Source organism: Eurypyga helias, unplaced genomic scaffold (assembly GCF_000690775.1).
Source record: "Eurypyga helias isolate BGI_N326 unplaced genomic scaffold, ASM69077v1 scaffold83, whole genome shotgun sequence".
Classification (NCBI taxonomy): Eukaryota; Metazoa; Chordata; class Aves; order Eurypygiformes; family Eurypygidae; genus Eurypyga; species Eurypyga helias.
Window position 1 is genome coordinate 65,942 of NW_010241718.1, and position 24,035 is coordinate 89,976.

Sequence of the window (24,035 nt, forward strand, 5' to 3'; positions counted from 1 at the left end):
GACTTTGTGTTAGGAAAATTTCTTCACCTAAAGAGTTGTCAAGAATTGGAACAGGCTGCCCAGGGAAATGGTTGAGTCATCATGCCTGGAGGTATTTAAAAGATGTGCAGATGTGGTATTTTGGGACATGATTTAGTGGTGAATTTGGCAGTGTTATCTTAATGGTTGGACTGGGTCTTAAAGGTCTTTTCCAATCTAAATGATTCTATGGGGTTTTTTTAAGTGTTTTTGTGTGTGCATTAGGGCAGGGATTACAATCCAAAGTGCCTGAAATAATGTGAGACTTGTGCTTAAGTCTAGTAGAGTGGTATTTTCATAGCTGAAGTCATGCAGAGAAGTAGCAACTAAGCCCTATGGATAATCAGCAACTCACTGCATTAGCTTCCCATGCCTTTTTTGTTAAGGACTATAGACATAGAGTTTATCGCTACACTGGACACTACAAGAGGCTGTTCTTTGGCCTTTAGGCCAAACAGCATGATTGGCCACAGCAAATACCTGTATTAGCACTAGTAGTAGTACTGCTACTCTAGCTTTCAGAAAGAAATGCAGGTGGGCCTACCAAGACAAGCCTCTGTCCTCTGCTTAAATTTTAAGGAGTTCTATAATGTTTGGACCAAATTCATACCTGGAAATAGTCTAACAACTTAACCTATTCCCAGTTCTTGCTCTGAGCACTATTCAAATAGTATGTGCATAGTCTAAGTTGCTACATTCTTTAAAATGCAGTTCTAAATTAGTAACACTAGAAGGTAATACCTGAAAACAATTAGAGACTATGTGGGAGCACAGATAATTTTGATGAAAGGACTGGCCCTACTTGCATTCTAAGGAATAGTACATTGACGACAGACAACACAAAGAGAATAAAAAGAAAATATATAGGCCAGTAGTAGTTCAAAATTATTATTTAGTCTATCTTACATGCATTCTCATAGAGATCACAGAGCGTTTCACTAAAACTGATTTAAAGGGGAAACCCATGGAAACTTACATATTACATTGCAATTATTATTATGAACATGTGTTGATTTCAGAATGTAAAGACATTTCTAAAACAGTTAAATACTTTAGTGAATAAGCTATAGTCCAAAACTCATATTATCATAATTTTAATTTCTCAACTTCAGATTTTTTTTTTTTTTTTTTTAATACAAGTTATACGTATAGAAATAGTAAAAATAGCCTCAGGGACTGAGAAACTCTGAATTCACTGATGGGACAAGGGAAATGTTAAGAAAACAGTACACACCGTTACAAGATGGCAATGCTCTGTTCCACGCTGGCTTTCCATCTGCACCAATTACACACGTTATAGTTGAAGGATCAATAATTTTATATCCAGAATCACACTGGTAAGTAATAGTTGAACCAAGCTTAAAGTCTGTTCCCATTCTAGTCCCATTCATGATGTTTCCAGGATCAAAACACGCTTCCCGCGGCTTTTCTGTTAAAATAAAGTAAATCTATATACACTTACTTTCAATTAAAAAAAAAAAAGAACAATTATATTTTTTTTTTCTAGTCAGTTTACATTTTTCATCAGCTTATTAAGGTATTTTTCTTGTTTCTGTATGTTTACTGCAAGATCATGAATCTTTGCATTAGACTGGTTGTCTGGGCAAGGGAAGTATGCTGAGACAATCTAAACGACAGCATTTTCTTCCTAACTTTTGTAAGTAGAACTCTCCAAAAGCTGAATGACTCCAATGAAGTTTAGTAGTGTAGAAGAAAAACTAACATTTCTAGAGTTCACCACTTATCACTACTGTGGTTTATAAACAAATATCATGCTGAGTAGTCAATAATGTCTGGTTAGAAAGCTACCATACTATGGAATAATTTAAACATTAAAAATTTATTGTTCCTTTATGATTCATATTTAAGAAAATCCAATAATAAATGGAGCTTGAAAGCTGAAAAACTAAGCACAAGAGTTACTTTTTGGCATGAGCTAATAAGTACAAAATCTTTAAGTCAAAGAGAGTATAGGCATTGATCTTAACAAGACTAGGATTTCATTCACCATCTTTGGCATGTTGAAATACAAAGAAAAAGAATGGGAAAAATAATTTATATTACAAATTATTTTATTTCAAGAAAAAGACTGAGATGATCTTGAAATAGGAAGGCTTTAGGCACTGAACATTCTTTATAATTAAATAAATTACTATACTGTTGATAACTATACAATGTTTTTCCTACAAAAGGCTTAAACACAAATCAGTCCATTTAAAATATATGAAAATATCGTGTAATATTACTTCTATAAACAATATTTTGCTAAATATGTGAACTCTTCATAATGGAAGGATGCAGGAGGCCAAGATTCTTTTATTAAAAAATACCAGAAGTAAAATTCATAGTCAAAGGTCACAGCAGCCTCCTTCCCTTATTAAATGTTAAGGAAGCACGTATTTTAATGAAATACTCAAGGAATATGATCCAAAAGCAAAAATAGATGTCCATAATCAGTAGAGTATATATATCAAATATTATATAATATACTTAATAAAATACTGTACACTACTAAGCACAAAAGCACTGCTAATTTAATATAATAACTTTTTAAAGTATGCTTTTCTGCTCTTATATGTTATAATTTAATTTTCATATTATTTCATTTAACTTCCAGTTGCATAGAGGCACACATATCAAACTATGTTGAGAATAGAATATACAGAGACAGCGTAAATGTGTATGCACATTTTTAACAGGCATCTGTATCTCTACCTCCTTCTGCTCAACTTGTCATTCTCTTTCCTTGCAGGCCAGCAAGACTTCCTGGAATAAACGGTTTTCTCATTTTATTTATATTTTGTTTCAAGTTTAGATGGGAACAAACAGAGTAAGATTTTATCATTGGCAATATGAGAATTACTTTGGGAAGAAAAGCCTTGCCAACATGGAGAATAATGCAAAATGCTGGATGAAAGATGAAGACTAAATATAAAAATGATTTTATAGTTCTTTTTAACCTCCCACTCTTTTATTGGTATGTTATTTCCATATCTGTTAGGTATTTTTGTTCCTTCATTTTTGACATGTACGTTAATGTGGTTTGCTTCCATTGTCAAGAATAAGAAGCTGAGACAGCCACTCTGCTAATGAAAAACATCTGATAAATCGCAGCAGAGATGATAATCAAGCCAGAGACAGCATCTGCGACCAGAAAACAAACCAGCATTTGAAGTGAGTGTGTGGCTTTAATAAACAGTCAGCATAACCCTTTCTCTGGCTAGTAATACATACTCCCCCCAAACTGCCAATATTGTCCTGCAGTAATTATTCAAAAATGCATATGTAGATTCAACAATTTTGTGGAAACAAAACAGTGTTTGTATGTATCAGCAAGGAAGCATCAGCAGTCATGTATTCTAATTGGGTAAGACAATTCCATTATTCTACAACTCTTTTCCAAATGCTATTTTCGATTTGCATCTCTACATTTTTATTTTTTTCTGGAAGGTGAAAATGTGCATAAGTTATATGAAAGAGATTTCATGAAAGAGGATTTCTGTGTTCCTCCACACATTAACAGAAAATAGTTTTTAAAACCTACATCAATGCAAAGCGATATTTGGCAGTTCACTATGAGTACATCCGGAATTAAACAGATTTGAGTCTCAATAAATAATGAATAACATTCCTTTCCCTTTATGTTTCCAAAGATTATGGTGTGAACAGTACCTTTATAGTCAATGGCAAATCCTGACATTCCAACAGAAGCATCACTGCGAAAAGCCAGAAACAGACTGTTACCACTGCTCTCTATTCTTTCAGGAGCCTGTGAGCCTTGAAAACTGCCAATTAGAGGACTGTTGGAATCTTCTCCTTCATAAATATGTAGAAAATCATAACTAGGTTCCATATTGAAGCTGAAAATAAAGGAAAAAGAGAATTAAGTAATTTCTTTTTCATGAGTTAAACCCTACTGTGACTGTGGCTGCCAGCATTCTGCCTAACGCATTTTCTTCTCTAGAAATAAAAGTATTTTTAAATGTTGTTCACAGTGAAAATTTACTAATTTTCAAGGTAATTTCTTTAACATTGATTTGAACACCTTCAGCTTTCCAAGCTTTCCAGAAGATCTACTATCAGGCCATGAAGAAGGCTCAGTCTACAGTCAGTGAAAAAGAAACATATCCTCTCACCTATCTTAAATACTTTTCTCAAGATGGAATGAATCACCTGCTGCAGAAAAGCTGCCTCTTACCAGTGACCACAGGAATGATCCAATTAGCTTAAGATAAAGGTCCAGATTTATTTGGCTAAACTGAATGATATTAAATCCACCCTATACAAACATAAATTCACCATTATAGAAACAAGATGCTTTCATATGGAAAGACCACCATCCTGGAACTTACTTTTGTTCATACACAAGTTATATCAGAGATTTGTGATACATATCAGTGTGTATTACTGGACTGCAATTATTTATAAAATGTACAGAAATTATAGCATAAACAGCAATTTCCATTATATCGCTCATACTTGTATTCCTTAAAATAGAATACACAAACAAACCTGAATACTGAGTAACTACAATTTTCTTTTGTCTTACTTGAAATGGAGCATTTGAGCTGATTAGTTAGGCAGTCCACAGAAATATGCAGCTTATCATAACTATTGTGACATTTTCAAGAGTGCAATTAGTGGAGAACGGTTCTCATCCCCTAATACTATTTGATCAAATACCTGAAGAACAAAGTTATCATATTCTTGATTATATAATTTCAAGTGCCTTAGGGTTTGACACTTTAATTTCTTGTGTATCAATAAATTATAAACCAAATTGCAGTCAGTCAACAAATTGAGGTGGGATTTTGTTGGTTTTTTTTTTTAAATTATTATTTATTTTTTTCATAAAAGGGTACAAATATCAAACCTCGAAATTCTGGATATGTCATCATATATACCTAAACAAATCAGAATTGATCACCATTTTACTGAAGGCCACAGAAATGTTACCAGTCCTAGCTTAAAAATCACACTTTGGACAGAGTCAAAAAAAAAAAGAAAACCAAAAATATTTGCATTTACCTCCATAGATATAGCAAACAAGATGATTAAATAGGCCTGATTCAAACTGAAATGATAAACTGAACACATGAATATGACTGTATCCCTGAACTTCAATTTGTATTAAAAATCGATGCAGCAAATATAGGTTGATGATGGAACACTGAGTAAATAAAACATTATCTAGATATCTTTTGTCTTTACTGAGTAGATTTTTTTTTTCCTGATCTATTCACTCCAAGCAAAGTGTATTTAGCCTGTATTTGTAAAAACCTTTAAGACCTGAGTTTCAGATGGAGTTTCCACTAGAGTTCAAGTCTCTGCTGTAAGGTAAAACAATGTAAATCAGCATTTCTACAAACTGACTTTTTTTTTCCCAAAGATTTTCATTTCAAAGATCACATAGAGTTTTCTTGCTCAGGAACACAAAAAGTGATATATAACTATATTATATTTCTTTTACATTATTTGGAAGCAATAATAAAGCATGTTAGAGGTATGCTTCAGGATTCAGCCAGAGAATATAGTTAGAAGCATGAAGAAGTGATAAATGATGCCATTTTAAATGTGACATTTAAAATCCTTTTAAACAGAAGCATTCATCTGGAAATGGTACCTTTTGAATATCAAGGCAATGACAAAGTCAGGGTTTACTTTTATTCTCCAGTCACATTCTTTCCCAGGAGGATAAGGCTGTGGATAGTTGGGTGATAAAATAACTCCTGCTGGGCCTGTCAAGTTTCCTCCACATGCAGCTGTCACAATATAAAAAGAAAAAAGAATATGGTCACATAATAAATGCAAAAGCATGTATTAGCTTTTAAATACGAGTAAACTGACTTCCACTTCTACCAAAAATAATAATAATTAAAAAAAAAACCCAAACAAATCTACAACTTTCCCACTTCCAGCCAGCAAACATTTTTGTATTTTCATTTAAAAAGTGAGCTCTGTTTGTCTTCAAAAGAAGCATGACAGATGCTCTTTCTAAGGAAATAAAAATACGAAGGTAAATAGGAAGTCCTATATACTCTTGCTGTTACTTAATCCCATCTCTGTCAAGCTGAATATTCCTTCCATACTGCAAGTACTTTAAGAACCGAGAAAGCTGAATAGCAGGATTCAGGATGCAGTTTCTGTTGACCGTAGATGTAAAACAAAACAGTTTGTTTCACTCAGTAAACATATTACCCAAATCAAAACCCAAATGCATTCATTTAGTTACCATAAACTGAATGTTACGTATACACAGATAAGGAATCCAGCTTCCAAAGATAATAATCATATGGAAGTCTTACCTAAAAAATACAGTAGTTAATATGGGCTGCATCTACTTTACCAAGTCATGCAGACTAATAGGAACACACTTGTAGTGCAAAACAATTGGTACTAAGGATTTGGAATTTGCATTAAACATTCTAAAGAAGGATTTTTTTCATGCCATTTCTAGTCTAGTCCAATGGACTGTACATTAAGTACATTAAGATGCACTCACAGAACACATTTTGCAGTTTAGTTACATACAAAACTTACAAGAAAATTGATAATTATTAACTAAATCATGAGTAAAATGTACTTGGAAATAATGCTCATAACCCAAGCGAAAATAATAATGAAGATATTCCCCTCGTGGTAGTTATGAAAACAAACTAAACTTTTATTTCCTCCCTCTGTAATTTATTTATTTGATTGTTTATTTAAACAATTAGTATAGTCATGTTTTCTTCTGTATATATGTTTGGTACTTTAGTCGTTACTTTTGACACAGATTGTGATTTGGTTTGTGTGTGTTTCCCCCCACTCCCTTTAATTTTATTTCTTTTTTGGTTTATTCAAGGATAATGGCTCCAGGAAATGTTTCATATGTTCCCTGTGTGTACTGATGACTCAGTCTAAGATAACCACGATCAAAGTTCTAAAGTACAAATAGAGCAGAAAACATGAAACAATCAGGAATGGAGCAGCACAGTGTTCTGAGTACCGAGAAGTACAGTTATTAAATGTAAATAATTTTTCATTTATAAGTCAGCATACTGAAATAAGAACTTCATGATAATTTTGAAAATGACATATAATGGCTTTACAGAACCCTTAAGGTTTCTAATAATGACATGTCTACAGTAAGTATTACTTTAATCTGTTTTCCCCTTCAAAGTCACCTTGAGTATATGAAGGAATAACAATATGTATATACTTGTTACCCAAAGGTAATATCTCTTTCTTTCCTTCTTTATTTCATGTTTGTTTGTTTAGTTGGGGTTTTGTTTGTTTGGTTGGTTGGTTTGGGATTTTTTTTTTTTAATAGACTTTAAAGAAATATGGAATTTACAGAAAGACTATGAATCTTCTAGACCATTGGGCACCAGATTTTTTTTTAATTTAAGTATTTTAAAAAATTTTTATAATCCCAATATGTTTAATAAACATTTTCATACTACTATTTATCCATTGCACAAAAGTTATCCAGAAGACAATGTTGAGATCATATGCTGCTCCAATTCTGCTCGATGATATGGAGTTAGAGACACTATCTAGTGGAGGGTGTCCCTGCCCATGGCAGGGGGCTTGGGACTAGATGACTTTTAAGATCCCTTCCAACCCAAACCGTTCTATGATTCTACAATTATATGAATCTATCCTCCATTATCCTGCATTCTTCGCAGTATTTTTGAGATACCCGTAAACACTTTAGAGAAACAGAGGGACTGCAATTGTTTGGGGATTTGCTGTTTTAGAAAGAGCCTCTAAAATGTCTTGTAGAAAGAAAAAAAACATTATGCATATCCTAGTGTTATTAAAACATATTGCATGTTTTTTATGATCATCAAGTCTTCATTTAATTACAAATCAACAGGCAACAAAATCATAAAGATTTAAAAAATTACATATCTAGGACATATTTTTTCACAGATGTTGATTAATCTTAGAAGAGCTTCACTAATGACCTAAAACACATTTCATCAAGACTTCTAAGCCTGCAATTCTTAGTCTACTGAGCAGAACCTCAGAGAAACCTTTATGCCATATAGGACTATGGAATCAAGAACCAAAACTTGTTCCAAATAATGAAGGTCTCCCACTACCTCCTGGTGTTATGGACATATATATAATTTCTTTCAAAAGCATTGTCACTTGGACCCCCTTCTCTGCATCTACCTTTCTCAACAAGCATCCTGCTTAAGAAGAAATATCTTTAGCTTCCTAGGGATTGCAGAGAATAGGTATTTAATCTATAAGAGAATTAAGAAAATTTTCAGAATAAATAATGTATCATTCATTATGTAAATTATTACATACAAGACCTATAATGAGACCATTTCAACAAGAACATTTTTTTAAATCTAAATCTTCTATTTCATTTAATTATTTTTATTAGGCTTTCTCAATATTAGACTTGTATGAAGTTTAAATTATAGAATAGAACAGAACAGAATAGAAGTGAGAAAATTACATCCAAAACCAGTGTTAATCTTGAGAATAAGGCTGTCAGTAACTGTAAGTACAAAGTAATTGAGTTCTGCAAAGACCATTACTCCAGTATGAGCATTATATGTCCACTAGTTGAACAAGAAATCTGATCTTTATTAATCTTAAAGAGAGGGTAACATTTCATCTTATTACCTATGCATGTAGGGGGATCAGGTTTCCAGAAGAATCGGTTATTCAGTTGCACACATGTAATTTTCGCCTGTCCTTGAAGTTGATAGCCAGGGTCACACTGAAAGGTCGTAGTGTCTCCAGGCTCTCTGCTGTCTCCATATCTAGTGCCATTCTGTGGTGTCCCAGGATCATTACAGGTTGATGCAATAGAAGCTGTAAAGGAATGATGAAATAAAAACTTTAAGGTGTACATACTAAATATCGATAATTAAAAGCATAATATTTTTACATGAGCATTCCAACCAGAGGCAGTATTATTTACTCATAAGTTAATATAAGAAGGTATGTTGTTTCTTTACTTTTATGAGAATCTGCCTACTGAGATACATCATGATTATGTTGACTTCCTGCCAGTTTCCTTAGTATAAAACACGGCCTGAGAGGAAATAAACACAAGCTTGTTTTTTTTAATTTTCTCTTTTGGTCCAGTTAGTGCAACAAAAGTGCTAGTAACTCCTTTTCTCACTCCAATGTTCTGGTTATCAAAACAAATTTCTTTATGCACTTTCATGCCTTTTGCGCAATAGAGTAAGTCTCATAATAAAAATAATGTTGTATTATAGTCTTTAATATCCTCCAGCATGCAAATGCTATGTTTACAAAGCTGGCTGAATCAAATGGAGCAGTTTTATGTAGCCCTGAAGTTTCTGTTTCAAGAGCGAGAAACAACTTTCTTAGAGTACTCTCAAACTGAATCTAAACAAAACAGCTCACCTATGTTCAGTCTCCCAAGTTTGGATATGGATTCTGCTTTGTAAAAAAATAAATAATTTTTAAAAGCAATTTTAGTTTGAGCAAACAATCTACGGTATGACTTAAAGCAAGTAATCATCCAGAAAGTGGATACAGAGATTTACATCCACTATAGATTTGTGGAAGATTGCAGGTTTCTTCTACTGGTTTCACATATTCAACATCCCAAGTTGCAATAAACATTGCAGTCTTTCCAAGGAAAGAAAGTCCTGTTTCTGGAGGCTACTGTACCTAGAGCACTGAATTGCACTCTGTTTCCTACCACTCTACGTTCCTCCACCGAAACATGTTCTTTTTCAAGAACTTACCACAACAGTTAGCAAAAGCAAAAATAAAAATTCATAAACCTAATATCATAATCACCATTACTATTAGTATCTACAATAAATCCCTCTATCACTTTAATCATCTTCATTGAACCAAATTTAAACTTGAATCCAGACCAGACTTCTTAAAAAAACAGCTACACTGAACCCTTCTGCTCATCTCTGGTACTGCAAGGAATAATCCTTGAAAAATAAGAACTATCTATATTAAATTACTGTATTTTAATAGAATATGAACCATGTATACTTTCTTATGTCCTCACACATCAGACAAATCATTCATTCTTAAAGTGTTTTATAATGATCTCAAGTCTAAATCTGACGTCTTTTCAAGTTGTAATTCTGCTCCAATGTCTGCAAAACATGACCAGACAAATGAGGAGCATTCAGAGAAAAACTGAAGTAATTTATTAAAAGCATATATGCCATTGTTAAAACTGTTTTTCACCAATTTGTTAGCTGATGAAATAATGTTATTGTTACTTATCATATTTGCCTATGCCATTCTTCAATATTTTCTGGGAAACCAGTGACCATATCATTCTGTATTTTGACCAGTACAAGAACTTGGGTTTTAGGATAGCATTACAAATTACAGGCCAAAACCCACTGAGAACACAGAACATTATTTCTTTATGCTTGATAATCACTTTCTACTTTTTAAATACTAGGGCACAGTCTTTTCCTTACCTCCTATAAGTGAAGTGTGCTAGTGGTAACAGCTCATCCTCCTTGCCCTATTTTTTTAGGCGTTTCGGCTTTTTTTCCCCCCCCTCTTTTTTTTTTTTTTTGTTTTTGTTTCAACACCAGGGACCATTAATATTTCATTAAAATTATTTTGTTAGCTCATTTCAGATGGTAAAACCCAAAAGCTTTCATAGGCTAGAAGAGCTCCATCACTACCACCACTATGCAACCTCTGTGACCATAATGTGGAGGTAATTCATTTTAAGTACTAATAATTGCATCTACTCCTTCCATCTACACCAAAAGAGTATACCACTATAAGAAACAGCAAGAGCAACTAAACATTTGCGGAATTCAAAGAGTTACCAAGTTGTACAACTGGAATACAAAAAGGTTTAAAAAAGAATGAGCAAAATGAGAAGGAAGTATTTTAGAATAGTAAAACGGTTTTATGTATGTTCTAGCAAACAGATGGTCAGTTAGACAAATCACTGAAACTGTAAAACATCTCTGTATAAGAATTCATGGGTTATAATAATTAACACACTACAAACACAGGAATTTTGATTAACGTTTTATTATTCATAAGTTTTTGACCTTGTTTCCATTCCAAAATAAAACATCTCATACCTTGGGATGATTCCTATATCTAAATGAAGTAAAAGACACGGCGGGTTTTTAACAGTGGTGGACTATTTTCCACCAGAATTTATAAGCATCAATCCAAGAATTAAAGCAATGGCTGTCATTACTAATGAGTACTGTGTAAGCACTCCCCAGGCACCAATCTGACAATTTACCTGACATAACATATTAGTGCAGTTTACTAAGTGTATACTTGGCCACAGGGGAAGGAAACCATGATCATGACCTCCGAGAAGTTATTTCTTATTTGACAGACAATAACAGCTCTGAAAAAATCTATCACTATAGTCCCTATCTGTTAAAGAATCATAATTGTTCCAAGTATATGAACATAAGCCCATCTCTGTCATAAATTATCTTTTTTCATCAAATCTCAGAGTATCTTCAATTAACATAATAAGCAACAGAATATTTTCTGAAACAACATTTTACTGAGTTTTACTGTGTCAAGCATGCACCAATTGCAAAGGACTGATGCCTCTTAATATTAATTTCACTGGTATCTCTATTACTTATGAACAAAGTTTTAAATGTTAAAAATAATCACAGATCTTTAATAAGCACCAAAATGTTCTGTACACTTTTGTTCTTGGAGCCAGAGAAGTTATGTTATGTATTTGAAACTAAAACCATTTTAACATGCCAAATATACTTGATCCTAAATAAACACAACAACAGCCATTTAAGCACTGATGTGTCATCTAGTAAAGTGAACGTTTACACAGTCAACTTGTCTCCGTTCCAACTTGTTTTATTTCTCAAGATCCCCAAGAGATTCTGTAACTGCATGAAAATAAAGTCTACTATTTCTTAGTGTTATATGCATTGATAAGTAATCCAGACATCAAAAATCACCAGTTCTTCTGTCACTGCCCTTATAACAGGCTCTTTTCTTCTCAGCCTTTAACTAATATATAGACATGCATTTAATATCCAGCCTACATATTTATGAAAAAGAGCATGTTCATGCTGTGATATAACACTGCCTTACACAATGAAAAAAAGCCATATGATGAATTCAGAAACTTGAAGCTGAACACAATTAAAACATAGATTCTGTAAAGCAGGGGAAGCTGGAACTACATTTTACACTCAAGGACACAACATCAAACCAAATCCCATAGCTAAACTTTTTAGAAATTAACTAAATCACTGATTCTCAGTTCTTACACATGTTCTAGGCAGTAAGGTATGTGATATTTACTGGATGATAGAGTAACACTCTGTACAGATTTTCCATCTCTTACTGTCTCATCTGCCTAGAGTGGAACAGGCTTCTGTGTACACAAAAGATTGAACTAGATGTAGGTGCCAGAAGAATGGGCAGGTGGGAAAACCACAGATTGCTAGGGAGTTTTCTGACCTCCAAACATTGGGCAGATGCTGTATTAAGACTCTCTGGTTTTAATTTCATAGTCTTCCAGAATCCTATTTAGATCCTAATTTGGATTTGGCATTCAAATTACATTTTCAAAGTTCATTCAAAATTTCACTGAAAACCAATAGGAGACTGGGTTTGAGAATATGACACACTGTATATTTGTGTGTCTGTAGCCTTGTGAGCAATATGTTAGATTTGTACCTAATTTATCTTTTACCTCAAGGACACTTCTTTTTTTCATCAGTCAGTTTAGCCTGTAATCTATTGTGACTCAAGAAAAAAAAACAACACATCACCTTCATCAATATAATTTTCACTATGTCTATGATAAACAAGCACGTAAGCCATTTGCTGCATTGTTCCACTATCCACTATTTTTGCTGCTCCACACGGTTATAAAAATAATAACAACTAAGCTATGCACAAGCTTTCCCTGTTTAGTGCAATGCACTTGCATAACAGGTTTGAGAAACATTTTGCCATATCAAAGCTGAGACACTGTAGATAGGATCTGCAGTGATTTCAGACTAACAAACATTTCCAAATGTAAATGCATGGTGTTTGCTCTCTAAAAAGTATCTCATATGATGTATGTAAACAGACTAAGAACTGGGCAAATTAGCTTCAAACACATATTTAAATGTCTTGAATTTTCCAAGAATATGAAGAAAAAAAAGAAATCCAAATTCCAAGGTAGCCTTTTTCATTAAGCCTGAAGTAGAAAGCTTACAAGCTTAGAGAAAAACATCACAGAAACCTACAAGCTTAATTTCTGCTTAGTTCCACAGGAACCAAATGAAGAGCTGCTACGCAATATGAGACTCAGGATGCCTTGTCCAGGCCATGGATTAGATGATGGATAAGAATGCTACGACACAGTTTCATTAACATGAAACTGAACTATTTTGAGCATGCAACACAACATTTATAGCATCACAAAAAGCAAGAGAAGAGACTCAACTGTGAAATGATTAGGTTACAGACTTCAAAAAAGGAATCTTGAATTCTTGTCTTGTGCCCTTTTATTTATTTTAACAATGGATGTCTTAATAGATTTAATTTGAACTCAAAATTTAGTTAGTAAGGCAGATATGTGATTGTGCATGTGTAAATATCTTTTAAAATACATCTTTGTGCTAACTCTTTTTACTTGATAATTTAATTGTGAATCAAACTGGAACAATTGCATGAATCTTAGCAATGAAGATTCTGTCATGAAAATGTTTATACTACTTAAAGGTAGTAGCTCAGGCCATTAGGCAAGTCATTAAAACATATCTCAGCAATAAAAGAACAATTTACAAGACAACAGTACTCTAACAGTTCAAGAAAGGTGACAGTTAGTGTAAGAATTGCTGGAGACAAACAAACCATCAAATGGAATTACAAAACTGGGCAGAAGCAGGCATCATTGCTTAAACAGATTTGTCAGATTAAGCCTAATGCTATTAAGAACTATAAAACACAGAACTGATGATGCTTAAGCTCTTGTCAGAGCAAGTAAGATATCAACAGATGTGTCATCAGCAAACACAATAATTTCCAAATAATTGTTCTAATTAACTGGTTGGTATAAGTTGTGTATTTTTATTATCATAATTGATGACTTGTGTTGTTAAAGACTTAGGCATCTTGCTGATGTCCTTGCTTTTATCTGCATTTTCTTCATGAGCAATTTTTAAAATATTGGTAGATCAAACTAACAACAAAAATCCCAAAATTGGACTAACCCAAGTATACATATGACTTTATTTCATGTCTTGTCTTTTAATAAGTGTCTGAAGTTCTTCTAATAAGATAGGAATATTACAAAGAAATTGAGAAAAAACTTTGCTACTTTAGAAACTTTTTGACAGTTCACATGAAAGCACAGATAGGTGTATTTTTAATTAAAGTGCATGCTTACAGAATACTATGACTAAGAGAAATTAATAATCCATAGAACCAGAGGAACTCATAGAAAATGATCAAAGATGAGTTTGATTCTAGAAAAGCCAAGGATTTCCAACATTTTTTCCCTTGTAAGAAGAGTGTGAATAATCCTTTAATGCATACATCCTTGAGGAGCCAAATCTATGAAACCAGCTGAGGAACTATGAATGTAATATTTAGTTTAAGAAAAGGATACAGTTCTCTTAAGTTATATCAGCTGAGAATTTAGTTCAAGAAAAAAGGCTAGACTGTAAGGGTAGAAGTATTAGGCATTATTAGAATAAGGTTGACTAAGTCTGTGAGAATGATAATATGACTAGCAAATGCCAGTGCTGTTCCCTTATATACAACTTCTATTGATTTTGTTAAATATCAAATAAACAAATTATTTGGTTAGATATAAACAAGCGCTTAAAATAAGCTTCAGGTCAATCAGAGCAATGAACCATCCATGAGCATAGGACCCAAGTACTTTCAGAAGTCTAGTCTAGCCGAAGATTAGACACTGAGGGCAAGATTGATCTGCTTCAACATAGATGGCTAGTCTCATTTGAGATGCCTTACATTATCTGAGGTATCTGAACAGGACTGGAAGATATTACCAAGGACTTACGGGCGTGGGACCTTCTGGAGTGGCAGATTGAGACTAGTCAGAATTGTTTATGGCATCTAGGGAACTAGACACCTGTGAAAAGACAGGTAGGATTCATTTCACATGCCCTTAGATGTCCAGATGTTTTGAGATTTAGTGTATGTTATTATAGCTGATAAAAAGAAAAAGGCAACTTCGGAGGGAGATTTATCCCATTTACCTTAGACACATAGGACAGAATTCAGCTAGGTCAGAAAACCTCTTTCTTATGGTTTACTTAGTCAGGAAGTTTTTGCTGCCAATAAGTTTGTTTCTTTGGAATAAGGAAGCCAAATACCAAATTTGCATATACCCTTCTGTGTTCACTTTTTTATCGTGACCAGAAAGAGTTGGTTGACATCCCTGGCTTGTAATACATAGTTTAAATGTATTTAACCCCCAGAGTAAAGGTCAATTTTGTACACTGAACTCAATTTTTTGTCTCTTTATGCATGATTAAATGGTAATTAAGTTTTAATGAAAAGCATTAGACTGATTACAATTAACATAATCACTCTTGTCAGTTTGTGTCCTCATACTTTACATGCTGAGCGGAGTGGGCAAGACAAGGCACTTTTAATAGTGTTCAAACATTTTGTAAGCTTCAGCCATTTATATTTTTCCATTAAAAATACCTCTAATTACATTTACAATCAACAGTAAGCAATTTATTGGTGATATTTTCTGATCTACCTCATATTACCCTTTCACAGCACCTCTTATTTTAGGCAGATGCAGTAAGGATATTGTAGAGTGCAAAGTATTGAAAGTAATCAGCACATTCACAGCACAAGGAAACAAATTCTCCAGCTGAAGGTTAACACTTTAATGCTTTGTTTTTAAGCTGTTCAGTTGACCAGATACTCTCAGATATATATCCTTCATATGATTCCATTAATTCACTGATGTAGATACTCATCCCAATTGTATAATTCAGTACATAAATTGCATGTGTAAGAGCTCCAGGTTATTAAAGATTATTTTCAATCCTGTGCAATTTTGCAAATTAAGTTTACTTGTTGTAATTAATATTTTAATTAAATATACTCATTAATAAACGCAACATGTGAAATCCTTCAAGTGACACAAAGACACACAAATTGAGTAGTTACCTTTATAAAACTTGTAATGAAACATCTACATCTTCTGCAATTACCAAAAAATAGTTTAAGCAACTCAAGACTTCTATTCTTTGAGTTACAAACTACTGAAATAGTAAAATTTCAATATTCTGTGCAGCTTTGCTATATACTGGCCTACAGTTTGAACTCATGATGAACACTAAGTCATGCAAAGATCCTCACTTCGTCATGGTTTGATTAGTTTAAATCCTTTACAGTTAAAGGCCACAGTACTCTGTCCATTGCCTCAATGAGACTAAATAAACTAATCTCTTATTTTTAGATGAAATAAATTAATATTTACTTTAATATATACCTTAAATCATATTTATACTTCTTACAATTAAAAAATTAATAAAACATTCCATTTGTCAAGCAGGGTGAATGAAAATTTAATATAATTTTCCCTTTACTTGAGCTGAGCCACTCAGTTCTTCACCACTAATTCCAATTAATTCCAGTAAGACATACTCTGCAAATGCCAGCAATATCGAGTGCATCCATCAGATATTATACTAAGATGACAAAATGAGTGCTTCACCCTTAAAACATTAAATTGTCTCCTACTTACCAGAAGTATCACTGAAGGTCAAAGAACATGTTAACAAATCTAACTACTTAAATATTTTCCTACTTTCAAAATCTGTGCATGAACTTACAAATATTTTCATATAATACAACATTAAAACTGTTTGCAACTGTTTGCAAAGAGTAAAAAACTCTTTTATTTCCACAAACTACATGAAAAGCAGCATAACTATAGAGCACACTGGTCAGATATTTTAGAAACTTTTATTTTGCTCTTTGTATTTAATATGTTTTGCATACTTTTAACTAGGTATGTTAGGGTTGATGAAAGAGGTGTGGTTTGGGGGCTACAATAGTCAGAAAAATTATGCAAAATTAAGTAATTAGTAAATTTATAATGTATTATTTAGATACTAGGAAAACCTCAAAGTATATTTCTTCATGCAAATACTAATGACTGAAGCTTATTAGTACCCTTTACTTCTGAATGACAGCAGCTACAGAGAAGGTTTTAAATAATACTATTACTCTCACATATTTTATTAATTCATGTTTTTCCTGTTCCTCAGCAGAAATAGTTACATACATTATATGCAGATACAGTCAATGACTGTGTCAAAGACAATGATACAGTCTCCCTGCAGTCCTGCCCTCAGTCTTTAACATTTGAGTCATAATATAATAGAAAAAATCCACATACTCAGTTTTATAGAATTGATCACTTGCACGATATCGATCACAGCTACTCTTTATAGGAGATTTCCCTTTAGGCCTGAAAATGGTTTTGGTTAGTTTAACAGTAAATTTTTAAATGTATTTCAATATAAGATATACTTTCTTCTTCAGTTTAATCATGTACACAAAGAAAGGTTAAGGTCATAAAAATAATGCATCATGCAACATATACTGTGAGGAAAAAAAAACCCAAACATAAAATATGAATCAAAAATAATGTATTATTAGGTAACTTTGGTGGGACTATTTAACACTGTCAGTTGAGAAAAAAACTTATGTATGTACAAACCCATTTTGACTTGTTAAAAAAAATAGATAATTAGATAATACTATCCATGTGGTTGCTGTACAAGACAAGGAATAGGAAAACTTAAACATTCAAAGCAAATCCAGAATTCTCACTATTTGTAGCTATTTGCATAAACATATAATAGAATAATTAAAATAATATAATTTCCTTTTTTTTTTTTAGAATGGAAGAAGTTGTAAGATGAGAGACAGTTAATATATAGAAGAATGTGTACAAATCAAAAAAAGTATTTACATACTTGAAAACTGAATGGAGAAGCCTGATTTGCTGATGAAGAAATCACTGTCAAATTGTAATGTTAATGAGTTGAAAGTGCTGTGAATATCCTCTGGAAGGGCTGAGCCACTCCATTCTTTCAGAAGTATGCTGCTCTCAACAGGCCCATCCCATACTTTCAAGATGTCATGAGCGACTTCAGTGTCAAAAACAATAAAATGCAGGCTGCAAAGAAAAAGTAAAAGTGCTGTATATTACTTATTAAACACAAAACTCCAAGCAATCATTCCCAAACTGTACTTAGGTTTGAGATGTTGTTTAGGTCTGAAGAAGGGCTAGTGGTCCTGCAGAGTTATTAATTTTTTCCTGTTCAATGAGCTGATCTTTTAAGAGAGACGCTAGTCTGTTTTATAAGTGCCTGAATTACAGATAACACTATTACAGGCCATATGGTACTTGATCTATAAATTAACTTATTTTTATGATGAATAAGTTTAATTTAAGTGATCAGTTACAACTATTTTCTACATAAACTGAATAATGCAATAGCTTACTATTTGTTAACTTTCTGCAAAAACCCTTTTTTTTTACGTAAATAGCTAATATTCTGAAGTAACACATTTACTGGAGATCACATACTTCTGTCCTGTCACTGGAGTATAAAACTAATCTCTGTTGCATGTCATTAAACATATTATTGACAATGAATTATTTTAAAATGAAAAAAAAGTTAAGATTATCTATCTTGATTAGAGTTAAATGGTTTTGTTACATTCTTGCTTTCACAGCAACTTCATGTTAAGAGTAAACAAACTAGCTTGAATAATTGGACAGTTTTTAAATCTGTTTTACTACAGCAAAACTCAGCTGAAAGAGTCTTAAAGTGTTGTTATTCCTTTCACTAAATAATGCACCAACCGCAAAGTATAATAATCTTGTCAGTATGTCAAACTGATGAGGAAAAACTGTTTTAAAAGTTCTTCTTTTATTACTAATTTCCTTCTGCCTGAGTTTTTGAATCCTTCCATTGTCTTTCCATAAATCATTATAGAAATAAAAGCTCTAGGATCCATCATTCAGTTCTTGGCATAAACATTTATTTCATGCATTAGTCACCAGATGTGTTTCCCTCATTTTCTGTGCTCTAATTCCTTCCATTTTCTGTTGTGCTGCTTAATCTATATGGACTAATCTTCTAGTCCTTATCTATGAAGCATTCTCTCAGTCCTGTACTCAATTCTTATTAAAATTTAATCATTTTTCTCAAATTTGATTATTCTCACTATCTTCTAAGATGTTGCTGGTCTTACTATTCAAATTATTATGGGGGAAAACTGATACTTACATAATTCAAAATATTACATATATTTATAATTATATGATGGAAGAGAACAGGAACGGAAAATGAAAATCTTTCAAAGTTGTATACAAAACTTGATAGCCCTAATCATCTCTGTTACTGCTGCTAATTCTCAATTCCTCATCCAATCAAAGCATTTGTGACAAAAAGACAGCTCCTAATAGAAACCTAACACCGTGCAAGATGCCTGATGTCTGAGCATTCCTGGCAGAGTCAGGCTGCTTGAGGTAATGTATTTAAGAAATAGTGTTGAATAACTACATTTGATTTTAAACAAATTATTATATTGATTGTGACAGTAAGTTACAAAAGAATTGCATTACAATGACTCAAGGGAAGAATTTTGTAACCACAGTTGACAGCTTGGCAATTTAGCTTGTTTACAGCTAGAAAAAGGCAAAGCATTGCACCACGCTACCACACTGAAGATTTATAGGCCATATTATCTAGCAGAATTCACAGTTCTAAATTAGATGGTGTCCCCTACACAATTTAGATACCCATGTTCCCTAGAGAAATGGCACTCATAAATGGCAGCATAACAAGCATCAACTTTATTAATGTAAGGAGGAGTTAATAAAAAATTGTGTAGAAGAGTATGTAAGGCATAGAGTATAATTTATAACATATTGAAGTCAACAATAAATATTGAAATTAAGCATGTACCTTATTGTCTTTCCTGGATCTGCTTCAATAATCCAAGTGCAATGAAGATTGTTGTCATATGGTGCTGGGTAACCAGGGGACAAAATACGCCCTGATGTAGCAGCATGAATTCGACCACCACACTCAGCTACAAAATAAGCAAGGATTACATTTATTTTTACAAGACCATAATATATCACACTTCCATTTTCTGTCCATTACACATCTGTCTTCTAAAAATGTATTGTAATGACATAATATCTCTGAAGCAGTACACATACGTACAAACCAGGGCATGTACACAAGTTAAACATGAACATATAATTATCTCCTTCCTACCTCGTTATAAAGCAATAAGCCATACTTCCATGATTATGTTATTTATCAATCAAAAGTAGTTCAATATGAACTGAGATAACAAAAGCACAATTTTAGTGTCAGCAAGAGAGTAAAAATGCATCAGAAATATTCCATCTAACATGTTTGGCTTTTCTAAGTAATACAGAATGCTCAAATTCAGAATTTACAGCACTGGTTTTTGTAACTAAAGTTGTTTTCTCTGTTGGTCTAATGAAAAAATGCATTTAGTTTAATGTTTTCAAGTTACTTCTATATAATTTCAAGTTTATTTACATCAAAAAGCAGTAAAATATTGCCTCGTAATTTCCTTTAGTATTTAAAAATTTACATGTTCTATGCCCACAAAGTGAGAACGTAAATCAGAAAGTTACGATTTTCAAGTATGCAGTGTCTGGTTTAAACCATTTTTATTATCAGTGCTATCTTAACTTTGTGGAGCAATCAATTGCAGTGATATGCATCCAGAATCGAACGATTCTTACGTTGCTTGTTTAGAGCATCATGTTGTTGTGTGGCCAGTATAAAGATGCACCATGATCAAACTGGAACTGTGTAACAGTCAGGTGCCACTGAACCAAAAGTATCAGCAACTCTTCAGTTAAGTGAATTCCTACTTCATTTACAGGGTTGCCTTACAAGTAATGGTATTAAAAAACACTACCATGGGGAAGTCTTCAAGCACAGTTGTACAACAAACATTGTGTAAGACGCAGACGATGAAAGAACCACGGCAGTTGGAACAAATAATCATCAGCAACACTCCTAACAGTAAGTCTTACATGCTGCCAAGTCACTGCTGACAACCAAATTGTTACCAGGAAGGAAAACCACTCTGGAGCAAACAAGGTGACTGATTTACTTACCTATCCTGCTGGTCTGGGCACTCAAAACACTATATATTATTTATAGAACCACAGCAGAAAGACTCTTCACAACATACTTTCTTCAAACATAACCTTTGCCTAAGATTTCAGCTAATTTTCATTATACAGGCAAGTTCTGAATGCAGTAACTGCTGTGATATATAATTACAAATTAAGAAATGACTGATACAGGACTGTACTTACCAAAGAATTCAGAATAATTCAGTAAAACCAGAATTATTTAAAGTCAAATATATTGACAGATTTCCTTTTGAATTCTGAGAAGATTCATTTAGAAACAGAATACATGATAAAATTTCAGATGATGCATTATACAGTTGTCATATATTTTTAAAAAAAATCCCTTTTAGGAGCAGATCAAAATTAAACTTTCAGAAGTGATTACACAAAAAAAATCTAAAAAGTTTGTTTTTCAGTATGCAGAAATAAGCATAATGTACAACCACAACCTCAAAGAATCTACCATATGAAGTAAATAATTATACTATAACTAATAGAAGTGACATATTCAAACAAGTTCTACAATCTTCTGGAGAAGGAAATACAAGAATTCATTGGTTTTCTTCATTAAAGCTTAGAACACGAAAAAATGGAAATAAATGCTTAGAGTAATATAGCAGTGTATCACTGAAAATGACTAGGTGTAGAATATGTGGAATATCTCTATGTTTGGGCTTGAATTTTTTGTGAACGAGATTTCAATGATTGTAAAGATGATGATGGATGTAAATGTCAGTGGAGAAAATATCAAATATCAAACAGTGATCTAAAACACAATAAATAAAAAAGCATAGATCTCCACAAACAGGAGGTTAAGAAAATGTGTCTAAGTAGAAAGTGGGAAGAGAAAAAACTGCTAGCCTAAGATAAAACTGAAGAAAGAAAAGAATCCAGAAATAACATTGTAGGAAAAAGAAGAGAGCAAGAAATAATCTGCAGATGCTTCACTGAGTTTTCAGGGATCTTCATGACAGGTTTTCCTGTGCATAGAACAGTAAAAAAAACAACAACAACAACAAAAAAAAAGACCTTAATGAAGGTAACAGACTGTTTGTGAGAGGCTGTTTAGAAAGATTCATCTTTAGAATATTTTCAGACAGAATAGTGAACATTTGACTTCTTGGGGAGCTAACGAATGTTTCAGAAGAGTTTTAAATTGAGAAACAGGAAGATAGACTTTATACAAAACTGATGCAGTCCCCAAATTTGGTTTTAAATATAGGAACAAGGACAGCAAATAAAAAGATATGTAAAGACATAAAGGTACATAGAAATAGAGCTTTGTGATTGAACACACAGAAAGCAAGAACAAAATCTGCCTTAGGATACTATATGAAATTTGACTATTCTATTGATATCAGGACATAATTCCACTTAGAGATGAATTGAAATCCTCACGAAATAAGAGATATTTCTACAAGTAATTAAAAAAAAAACCCAAACAAGCAAACAAAACCCATAAGCAGAATAAAGCTTGAAAGTATACAGTTATCAAGAATACAGGTAGAGGGAGTGGAGGGAGCATTACATAGTAGCGATGTAGTAAACCAAATAAACTCAGCATGAAAATACATACATATTGGTGAAAAATAATTTAGAGAAGAGTTATGAAAGATTTTCTACAGAAGCAAAAATGGGAATTCGATTTAGATTCACTTGATCCTGGGTTCCCTATCTTTCTCCAGGTCACATTTTTTACTTGTTGAGATGTTAACATCCTACATGTAGATTAGGGAACAAAACATCATACTAAGAAAGGAAATAGACAGATGGATTTATTCACCTAATAGACTTGAAAATAACAATTATTTTAGAATTGATTCAATTAGGTGACAGTGCACAAGAAAATATCACAGAAAATGACATTAGAGTAATGACTTAATTTAAATTAAATGGGAAGATAGGCAAAGGTAGGACTAATTATGGCTCTTCCCTACAAAAGGGCAAACTTAGATGAAAAGGAAGCTAGCCAATTAAACTGGAGAGCTTGAGGATTTGAATGTATAAAGAGCCTGGAAAAGTCTTTAAATCAAAACTGGAAAGAGTTGTTTTGAACTGTCATACATATAAGAAAATTTACAGATACAATTCTAGAATCAAGTAGGGTAAGTGCCAGTAAACCATCAGTGAACGGCATTTCTGCTGTCTTAATAGAGGTATCACTTGAAGACGTGATATTTAAAGACGAGGTCTACCTCAACTTTCTGACAGATGAGGTATCCTAGCATGACAACAATGACACAAGAGCACACAGATAAAACAATCCAGAAAATTAGAAATTAGCTTCATAGGAATGAGATGCTGAAATAATTTCTGATTAAAACAGATAAGATAAACATGAATGTAATAAAACACCAGACTGAAATCTTACATTGTCACAATCCATATTACCTATGCAAGTAGGCAAAGTTTTGTCCCAAACTCTTCGATCTCCACTTAGGCACGTCATAATACTACTACCATGCATTGTATAACCAGGATTACAACTGTATAAAATGACAGTGTCTATAAAATGTCCTTCATCGCGGATCTTGTAGCCATAATTTGGTATACCAGGATCTTCACACTTCACTAGGTCAAAACCTGAAATGAGAAATGGGAAGAGAAATAAAGATAAACAGGCATAGAGATATAAAATATCAAACAAAATAAAATGCCAATGAATTTGATCTTGATGCAAATTATATTCTCATCATTCAATTACATTACATGTATTCACAGTGACCAAAGACAAATTATATATAATTTGAGTAAATCAGAAACTGAAACACCAAGAACTAATTATTAATTCCATAACTGATTATGGCATTAGTTTATTGAAGAAAGCGTATCATCT

At 32.8% G+C, this 24,035-nt stretch overlaps 1 protein-coding gene across 1 annotated transcript in view; it reads right to left on the reverse strand.

Moving 5' to 3' along the window:
• Nucleotides 1-24,035, reverse strand: part of LOC104507513 (CUB and sushi domain-containing protein 1-like) — a gene marked incomplete at both ends in the record, with an annotated part of 113,400 nt that overhangs the window by 61,560 nt on the left and 27,805 nt on the right. The window contains 7 exons of the mRNA XM_010148827.1: nt 1,253-1,447; nt 3,691-3,878; nt 5,642-5,780; nt 8,647-8,838; nt 17,973-18,175; nt 19,977-20,103; nt 23,591-23,782. Of these exons, the coding sequence (XP_010147129.1) occupies nt 1,253-1,447; nt 3,691-3,878; nt 5,642-5,780; nt 8,647-8,838; nt 17,973-18,175; nt 19,977-20,103; nt 23,591-23,782 (1,236 nt within the window). The remainder of the gene's footprint in view (nt 1-1,252; nt 1,448-3,690; nt 3,879-5,641; nt 5,781-8,646; nt 8,839-17,972; nt 18,176-19,976; nt 20,104-23,590; nt 23,783-24,035) is intronic.